The 9,728-nt window shown below is 43.5% G+C and overlaps 1 protein-coding gene across 2 annotated transcripts in view; it reads right to left on the bottom strand.

Moving 5' to 3' along the window:
- The window catches only part of DUS1L (dihydrouridine synthase 1 like), a 14,297-nt gene extending 5,763 nt beyond the window's left edge, over window positions 1-8,534 (bottom strand). The window contains exons 1-8 of one of the 2 annotated variants that reach the window (XM_083598214.1): window positions 8,342-8,534; window positions 6,334-6,580; window positions 5,340-5,448; window positions 4,533-4,583; window positions 2,042-2,154; window positions 1,160-1,242; window positions 831-934; window positions 1-94 (exon numbers count right to left, since the gene is read on the bottom strand). The exon at window positions 1-94 is cut by the window's left edge and continues 285 nt beyond it. In XM_083598214.1, the coding sequence (XP_083454340.1) occupies window positions 1-94; window positions 831-934; window positions 1,160-1,242; window positions 2,042-2,154; window positions 4,533-4,583; window positions 5,340-5,448; window positions 6,334-6,570 (791 nt within the window). In that variant the 5' untranslated portion in view covers window positions 6,571-6,580; window positions 8,342-8,534. The remainder of the gene's footprint in view (window positions 95-830; window positions 935-1,159; window positions 1,243-2,041; window positions 2,155-4,532; window positions 4,584-5,339; window positions 5,449-6,333; window positions 6,581-8,341) is intronic. The other variant, XM_083598215.1, reaches the window with a different exon arrangement.
- Window positions 8,535-9,728: the final 1,194 nt, after the last annotated feature.

Here is a 9,728-nt window from a genome sequence, read left to right as displayed (position 1 = left end):
GGATACTGCTGTACTATTTCCAGATATTCCTCAGCCATTTCCCAGACTACAGGGTTTCTTCCTTCAAACAAAGCTGGGTTATGGAGATTGCCCTCTAAAAAAAGGGGGGGTGGGACCAGAGGAAAGTTTTCAGTATTTTATTATTGACTGATAAAACACATGGGATTTCCAAACCACTGATGCAATTATACAGGCAAGGCGTGCTTAACCTTTTCCCAAATGACAATTATCCCCTGCCAATGACCACAAGTTGTTTTCTGCTCTTTTCCAGTTTCTTTTTTTTGGGAGATCTGCAGGGATTAATCTGTAAGTATGGGAACTTACTGCTCCCAACAGTAAATTCTTCCTTTTAAATGAACTTGTATTTGTGCTCCTTATGCACTACCTGGACCTCTAGTGATAGATCTTATAAGCTTGGACAACTTTCTTAACAGTATTACTTACACAGGCCAATGCATAAACAACCCTTTTATCATCCATTTGTTGTGCCCAGGTTTGCACATAAATATCTGCTTCCTCCATTTATTAAATTAACCTTATTATTTTTCCAGGTAAGTATCCCAACTGTTAACCAAGGTCAGCCCTATTCTAATGAATGATTGGCCTCTCTACTGAAACTTCTAAAATTTACTCTAGCTAAGTAACCTTCATGAATTCCAAGCTGTTTACATTAATGTTCACAAAGTGGCATAAAAAAGCAACAGCAGCAACGGCACATAACTATAGTTGGAGCAAGATTACTCAGTATCATTTGAATCTGGGCTGTGTTATAAAATATCTAAACAAACTTATTACACAATTATCCAGGAGGAGCAGCTCTCTCTTCCTACCTGCGCTCATGACACCTTGAACTCCTGTCTTCTGAATGCACTGTTCCACATCACTGAGGTACTGAATGTTTCCATTTGCAAACACAGGGATGTTTACAGCCTTTCTATGACAGCAGACAGAAACGCAAAAGCAACAATCAAAGAAATGCACAAATAAAACTAAAACAGAAAGCAAACTCAAGACCATCTGGAAACAAAACACATTTTAATACTGTTAAAGCAACATACATAATACCCCTCCCCTCAGCTGCATGTATCTCACCCCACAGCCAAAGGTTTAGGTTAGGAAAACTGCCTCCCCAACGCCTTGCAAGCTGTAATTCCCTTACCTCACGGCCTGTATGTGCTCCCAGGAGGCCATGCCAGCAAGAGGCCCCTTCTGTTCTTTTGTGCGACCGTGGACAGTCAGCAGCTGGAACAGAGTTGTATTTGTTTTTCAATGCAGGTAAGACGAACACATAGCTTTGGTACATTTGCTTTGCTGCAGCATATGAAACATGGCAGGATTCCTTGCTTCCGGTATATCACATGTTGGCTTGGGATTCTGATTTATGGGGAATCCTCCCATTTCAGCTAAATTATCTATGGTTACCAGGGCCGTGTCTTTATAAATCATACATAGAGCTCCTCTTGTAAGCCTTATCCCGGATTAATTTGAATCAATAATGAAACTTTGATATGGGACTACAGCTTCTTCTAAATATACAGTTAGAGCAAGAGCACTGTTGGGAATCTCTCCTGCTCCTTTCCATTTTGATCGTTCAGCAATCTTCTCTTTTCTAATATGTTACTGGCTCTTTTCACAGGAGAAAACAGTATGTCTCCAGCTGGTTGAAAAACAACAACCAAAGTCAGGAAAGCTGGGCAGGATTCGACTAATGAGTACTGTCAGTGGAAGCCCATGCAAGGACTTCCCCTTGTGAAATGGGGCTTCTCCCCCTCCCCCAGAAATTGGCTTTGAGGAGGGGGCAAAATCCAGAGCAGCGGGGGCAGGAAGAAGGGGGTTCATTCTGTCTGGCAATCTGAAATAATTGCCTTGATAGAACAACCAACATAATGTGACATTGGATCCCTCCCTGAATTTTTATTTCTAACTTTGTCAAAAAATACTTTGACTTATTTTTTTTAAAATATCACCGAGTTACTGTATATATATGTTTGAATGAAGAATATTAGAGCTTGCAACAAAACAGGAACAGCCAGCTTCTTACTTGACAACCAGCCTCCTCCAGCAACTGGGCATATTTCACAGTCTTGCCAATTTCTGGGAAAACACGGATTTTGCACGTGATGGGAACAGAGAGCTTCTCATTAGCCAACACAACTGGAAAACAGACAAAGATAACAGTTGTGAAATTGGTTGAAGTCAAAAGATCATGGGCCGTATCCAATGGTTGTGAAAGGCGGCGGCAAGCCCATGCAACCTCCCCGCTGAGGACCATTTTACTAGCCAATGAGATTATTCAGAGGGACAGCTTGTGCTGTGTGACACAGAACTGTATCTAAATTTGCACACAATGCAGTTCTGCTGGCACAAGATTGCTCCACCGCATTTAGGACACTTCCTTCTCTTGCACTGCAATACTGTGCATCACATCCCAACACTGTTCAGAAGCTTTGGGGGATATAGGGGCAGGCCAAGGGAAAGTCTGAGATGCAAGTTGTCTTCTCTGGTAGCTTCTAATGCAGCACCCCCTTCCACCCAATGTACTGCTTATACTATATTATCTGCCAGGCATGGGCAGAAGGTAGATGGGACCTACTGGTAGATCTCTTGAGCAATTTGCAGTAGATTCTGATTTGCAGCAAGGATTCTGACTCCCAGTTGTTTGACAATACTAACCATCCGCTTCCAAATAAGGCTAGTGAAATGACAAGTGCTTGGAGGGAGAACTAGAAGTAAAAAACCCAAAATGGTATTTCCTCAAAGCCACGAAATACTGAACCCTACTATGCATATTTTCCACAGAAGTGTGTTCATACTGCTTCAATTCTTCCTACATATATCTATCCAGACCCTGAAATCTGAGATTCTCTATCAGCTGCCCCCACCAGCAGGTGGTTAGGGGCAAAAGGGCCTTTTCAGTAGTGACTCCCTGGCTATGGAATGCTATCCCTTGATAGGCCTGCCAGGCACTTCCTTCAATATCTTTACAGCACCAGGCGAATATCTTTTCATTTTCCCAAGCCTTTTAAGTGAAGCTGTGGTCCTAATTTTGTTTAGCTATGTGATTTTTATTCTCTGCTCTCTCTGATTTTAATATGCTGTAGTTTTAATGCTTTTAAAAATTCTACATTTAATTGCTTATTTCTTTTTTTGGAAGCAGCCCAAAGAACTGTGTTATAGGGCAGCTTTTAAATAATATTAGGGGATTCCTTTTCATTTCCCCCCCTTCTCAACAGCTTTACTTTCCTTTTTTCACTTCTTTGATACATTAATGAACAATGTACCTCAACTGACCTCTAAAATTGCTGCCTCCTTTTTAAATTTTAAAATTAAAGAATGCACACTGTGTATGTATAGTTGTTATATTTACATCCTGTCTTTCCTCCACAAAACTCTTTTTTTTTTTTTTTTAGTTTCACAACAATCTGCTAAAGTAGATTAAGAGCAACTTGCCAAAGACCATCTATTATGCGTCATAACTGATTGGGATTCCCAGGTTCAAGCACAACAGTCAAATGACAATGCTACAGGTTAGATAGGATATTAGAACAAACTAGATTAAGTTGCGTTCCAGCCTGCCAAGCTCAGTTTTGGTTGCTTCAGAGCTTTTTCTGGTTGCCAACTCCTGAAACTGGATTAGGCTTCAGAGTCTGTTCCTGTGTGTGTGACAACCTCCCAAAAGCAATGTGCTGATAATCCCATTGATATACAGGTGACAGCTCCATTTACACCTACATGATTATTTTCAGAGCCACTGAACACGAGGTTGCAAATTCCACATTTTATACTCCAAATCATAAGCAGAGGCCATGTTTGTGTGCTTCAACACAGCTGCAAATTTGTGAACAGCTGGAAACTTGCAAAAAAATGAGACAGGCCGCAAATAGTATACAATGAACCATCCTATCCTGTGTCAAGGAACAAAATTAATGCCCTGCTTGGTGCATGACAAGTCCTGCAGGATCAGGTTTAAGGTGCTGGTTTTAACCTTCAAAGCCCTATACAGCCTAGGACCCTCATACCTACGGGACCGCCTCTCCTGCTATGTCCCACAGAGGAACTTACGGTCTTCAAATAAAAACATCTTGAAGGTCCCAGGCCACAGAGAGGTTAGGCTGGCCTCAACTAGAGCCAGGGCTTTTTCGGCTGCGGCTCCGATCTGGTGGAACGCTCTGTCACAAGAGACTAGGGCCCTGCAGGACTTGACATCTTTCCGCAGGGCCTGCAAGACCGAGCTGTTCCACCAGGCCTTTGGTCAGGGTGCAGCCTGACTGCCTCCTTTGGCAATCTTTACAGAACTTTAGTTTATGGTTGCCATCAATTTTGATTTTAATTAATTTTTATAATGTTTTTAGAATGTTGTACTATTTTAGTGTTGTTAGCCGCCCTGAGCCCGGCTTCGGCTGGGGAGGGCGGGATATAAATAATTTTATTTTATTATTATTATTATTATTATTATTATTAGCTCCAAAGACAATCCCTTGCATTTTTTATTTATTCTGCTCTTCTCCTACTCAAGAGCATCATGGACTTACTCATCTTCTGAAGAAGCTTCCATTCCTCCTGCAAGAATGCTCCATAGTGACCTACATACAAACACACACACAAAGAAAAACCACCCATAAAATCACAGCCTAGTAGAGACACATTGATAGGAAAGTTTTTGACATAAAACAGGTAAGTACAGATGAAAACTATAACTGCAGACCCACAGTAATGTTTCTGCTTAGGCAGGGAAAGGGAAACATAATGTTGTTTTTTCAAAATGTATTTAGGAAATAAACATAGCAACAAACTATTATCTCACTCTTTATGCCAGAACTGCAAGGATTTGAAATTTGCAGCACATAGTTCTAATGACATTCATATTCTGCTCACACCAACTAGAGTTCCTAGAAGCCTGGTCTGTCCTTCCATTACCTGACTACAGAATCTGCTTTCTTTGTTTCCTAAATAGTCTTTTAAATTAGAGAAATATAAGAAGCTTAAATTATAAGGCGCCAGCAGGTTGTTACATGAGACAGCACTTAAACTTTATGAGAGGTTTAAAATGCATATACCATTAAGAACTGATTCAGAGTCTGCTGCACAAATCAAGCCTGCAACCCTAAACACACTCACTGGATGGTAATTCATGTTCAACGTCTGAGTAAACATTTCTAAGACTGGTCTGTAAGGTTTCACAAATTAATCCAGATTAGAATTGCTCAAGAGCATTTAGTAATGCCATGCTATGCACTTTTACTAAGATGCAAATCCTACTGTGTTTAATGGGGCTTCCGCCCATGTAAGTGTGAACAGCATTGCCACCCAAATTATTTAAGGTTTTGGTTTGCACATACCTCTTTTTGCAATCATTTGAGGACACCCCAAATTCAAGTCAATAGCATCACAGTAATCTTGAGCCAACAAGGCAGCCTGGACAAACACTTCTGGGTCATTGGCACAGAACTGTGAATCATAGAATCATAGAATTGAAACAGGCATACAAGCCAAAGAATAAGTGAGAGGCAACTTTAACACCCAACTATGACAATACATTTATAAAACAAAACAACAATTTATTTATACCCCACCCATTTGGCTGGGTTTCCCCAGCCACTCTGGGCAGCTTCCAACAGAATATTAAACAGAATAAAACTTCAAACATTAAAAACTTCCCTAAACAGGGCTGCCTTCAGATGTCTCCTAAAAGTCAGATAGTTGTTTATTTCCTTGACATCTGGTGGGAGGGTGTTCCACAGGGTGGGTGCCACCACCGAGAAGGCAGAATCCAGTGGTCCTTGGGAGGGCATCCTTGGGGACCACAGGAATTTGCAATTTCTTTGTCAATAGACAGAGGTGAAGGTGCACCCACAGAGGCCTCCTAACTAGAGCCCCTCCTCTGCTCTTGGTGCTCTGAGAGGGCAAAAAGGAGGCATTCTGGAATGGGGGATCAGGGGAGGCACCAGATCTGCTAGAACCAAAACCTGACACACCCCTAGAACAAGGAACACATGCCAGCCCTGAAGTGGTGTGATAATCCACTGAGAACAAAGGGAAGGAATTATTTTCTTTTTAAGTCAAGGCGAAGGGGAGGGGAAGACACAGCTCCTGCTTTCTGCCATGAGCACAGCAGGGCTTGGATTGGGCAGTCCTTTTGTCTCAACTCTTGCATTCCATGACCCAGAAGGGGAGTTTGGCTTGCTAGACATGCATCATTTGGCCTTAAGGTTATGGCAATTATTATTCTACAATAGCTGTTGTAACACTATCTATTTTAAAGCCATTTCTTCCAAAAGCCACCATTAAAGGACAGCATAAAAATATAAAGCAAAATTATGTGATAGCTATTACCTGCACAATCAAAGGTCTATCTTCAGGGCACACATCACAATACAAGTTTTCTTTACGGTAATTGGCATCTCTGACAAAGACCTGAGCATGCAGCATAGGGGTATAACACAGCTGGGCTCCATGGCGGCGACTTAACAGTCTCCAAGCCAGTTCACTCTGATCCACCATGGGAGCAACCACAAAACGGGCACCTTTCAGTGTGTTTCTCCAGAACTCAAAGCCCTCAAGTTTGGGCATCTTCCTTTGACTGGAAGAAAATGGAAACAAAAGGTTCTCTAATAGATTCTAGTAAGTAAGCAACAGTTTATATGGCTTTTAGCTTTGTTCCATACACAGCTCTCTGCAGTAAGCATGCTAAAAAATGCACAAAACATTTGGGGAACCCTTCCTTCCCCCCCAAAAAAAAACCCACACAAAAGAAAACAATGCAAGAAGAATAAATGTTTGCAGAGCCCTGTAATGTGCAATTCAGATACTTGCAAGTCTCTTCTATGTTCTTCTAGGACTAGGTGATTGTTAGTGAAGAGCAAGAGCAAATAAGAGTTTTTACAGGATTACACAGTATCCCATATTTTGGAATATCTTGCATTTACTACTTGTCTTTTTATATTTTATGATCATCATTTGATGATTCTGTGAACATCAGTGTGAGCTGTCTGATACTACAGTATTGCAAAAAAAAGGATTCATAACATCACAGCAACACTCATTTTGATATTTTTATCTGATCTATTGTAACAATTGCATTACTGTACATTAGCAAGCCAATGCTCAAAAGTGATGTTATATTAAGACACTACTATACAAATAGCATCAACACTTTCATCTTCTTATCCTTAGATCATTCACGTGGGGAAAGTATTGCAAGAAAAAGGGGCTGTGGACCAAAGCTTCAAGGTAAGTGATAGTCATACCACTCCCTCTGTCCTATGAAGGCTGGGGATACCCACCTGCTGCCTCACATCAGTCCAGTCCAGAGCTGACAAATATGTACATGCCAAAAGTTTGGCCAAACTGTGGCTTAGACAGGCCACAGAGGGACAGCCCGAGACAGCCGCCCAAAAAACATCCCACTCTGCCACTGATTCCCTCCTCCTCAGCCTACTATTTTGCTAAGTCCAAAACAGCAGCATTGGGGGGAAGCACAATGGTGGCAAAGGAGCCACCCCAGCTGTCCCTTTGCGGCTCACCTGTCTCTCCCCACCCCTGCTGTTCTGTCACCATGGTGCCAGCATTTAAGTTCCAACTAAACTGCAGTGAGGCACAGAGGGCTGGGAGTTTAAGCAGGGGATTGCAAGTACTTTGATGTGCTTAGAGCAAGCAGATTGCTCCGTTTGCCTACTTTGTTGTGATTACGGCGTTATCAACTTGCTTAAACACTATACCGAAAGCACATTTTGGTGGAGGCAAGGCTATTGCCAGTGTGTCTTAGTCTCTCTCTCTTTTGTCAACTGTTCATTTTAATGCAAGTTGTTTTAAACTGCTTTTATTCATCATTTAAACGTGTCTTGTAAACCACTAAGGAGGTCTTATTACAAGCAAGCGGCAAAAAATACAAAGGAATAAATGAAAATGCAAAAAAAAACCCAAAACCCTGCAGTGGAGGCTCCCCCATCCCAACCAGGTAGGTTTGCATGTTCTTAAGGTCAGATAAATAAAAGAAGGAAGAGCAGCTGTTCTATGGCGCTAGTAATATACCCCCACACACACACACCCTTTGCAATAGAGCAACAGGGGCCGGTTCCGCGCTCCTTTCTAGGCTGGCATTATCCTGGGAGAAAAGGAGCTGCGCTGAAGAAGGCGAGGCACCTGCCCGGCGGAGGACCTTCCGGGGCCATAAGGCTTTTCCTGCCTCTCGGCTCTAAAGCGCGCCCAGCCCAGCGCTGCTCAAACAGGGCGGCCGCCCTCGAGGACTTAGGCCGGGAGCCGCGCCCTCCCGCCTACCCGCCTGCCTGCCAGAGTACACGGCCCCCTCGCCCGAACCTTCCGCTCTCTCCCGCCCCGGTACCTGGTTCCTACTGAGGCAGAGCCCCGGGCAGGGCGCTGAGACAGCCGGACGGCGCCTCCGCCATCCCACTCCGACCGGCACAGCGGCGGTGCAACTTCAAACTGGGCTCCTTCGGAAACGGAGGCGCGGGCGGAAAGGGGCCGCGCGGAAACCCGGCCCCTCCCGGCCTCCCTCTAGCGGACAGGTTCGCCCATACTAGGAAGCGCCTTATGCGCATTTAAAGCTCTCACAACGACAGCGGGGCGGGCAGCGAGGTTTCTTACACAAGGAGAGGTGTGTGTGTGTGTGGGAAGTTATTGGCTTGTCGTTTTTATTTTGATTTATATATACACCTGATGTTAGCCTCCCTGAGCCCGGTCTTGGCCGGGGAGAGCGGGGTATAAATAAAATAAAATAATTTATACACACACAAACCACCCTGAGATCTTCGGGTATAGGGTGGTATATTAATTCAGTTAATAATGATAATAAAAAAGAAAGGGAAAGGACCCCTGGACGGTTAAATACAGTCAAAGGCCACTATGGGGTTGTGGCGCTCATCTCGCTTTCAGGCCAAGGGAGCCAGCATTTGTCCACAGACAGTTTTTCCGGGTCATGTGGCCAGCATGACTAAACCACTACTGGTGCATGGAAACACCATTTACCTTTCTGCCGCAGCGCTACCTATTTATCTACTTGCACTGGTATGCTTTTGAACTGCTAGGTTGGCATGAACTGACTGTTGCGGGGATTCAAACCACCGGCCTTCTGATTAGCAAGCCCAAGAGGCTCAGTGGTTTAGACCACAGCACCACCTGCATCCCTGCAATAATGATAATAAGGCATGTAGTACTGTAGGAAAATTGTGGTTTTGTTCCCTTCGACATTGGTTGCAATAATAGCACAGAGTGGAATGCGGCTGCATGGGGTAGCTAGGGCAAGGGCCAAACTCTCCCCACCCTTTCCTGGGTTGTGAGATTATGCCTTTGTATGCTGTCTATGAATTTAGGCATGTGCATATGTGTGTGTGTGATATTTATTTATACCCCACCTTTGAGTCAAGGGCAGAACTGAGAATTACTAGAGATAAAAGGACTGCCGCTGTTCAGCACCTCTCTCAAGCGCTCCTCTGCTCTCCCAAAAGGTGTAGTCACACTTACTCTATTACTAAGTGATGAGGTCATTGTATTGTGCATTTTCTTGTCCCTATCAGCAGCAGTAAGTAAGTGGGAAATGCATGATGTGGCAGCATTGTGCTATGGGTGAGAGATACCGGTACTATATGTAAGATGGGACTGTTGGAGAACTCAACACAGGGATACCACTTCCTGTACTGGCCCTGTGTTTTCATTTGGCTCCTAGTGTAGGCCTTCCTGGTCATAAGTAGGTGAATCAGTTGTCAAGTTTG

This window comes from Podarcis filfolensis (genome assembly GCF_964270895.1).
Source record: "Podarcis filfolensis genome assembly, chromosome: 2".
In the NCBI taxonomy this organism is placed as follows: domain Eukaryota; kingdom Metazoa; phylum Chordata; class Lepidosauria; order Squamata; family Lacertidae; genus Podarcis; species Podarcis filfolensis.
The sequence above is the reverse complement of the archived record's forward strand: the minus strand, read 5'-3'. Positions and strand labels throughout refer to the sequence as shown.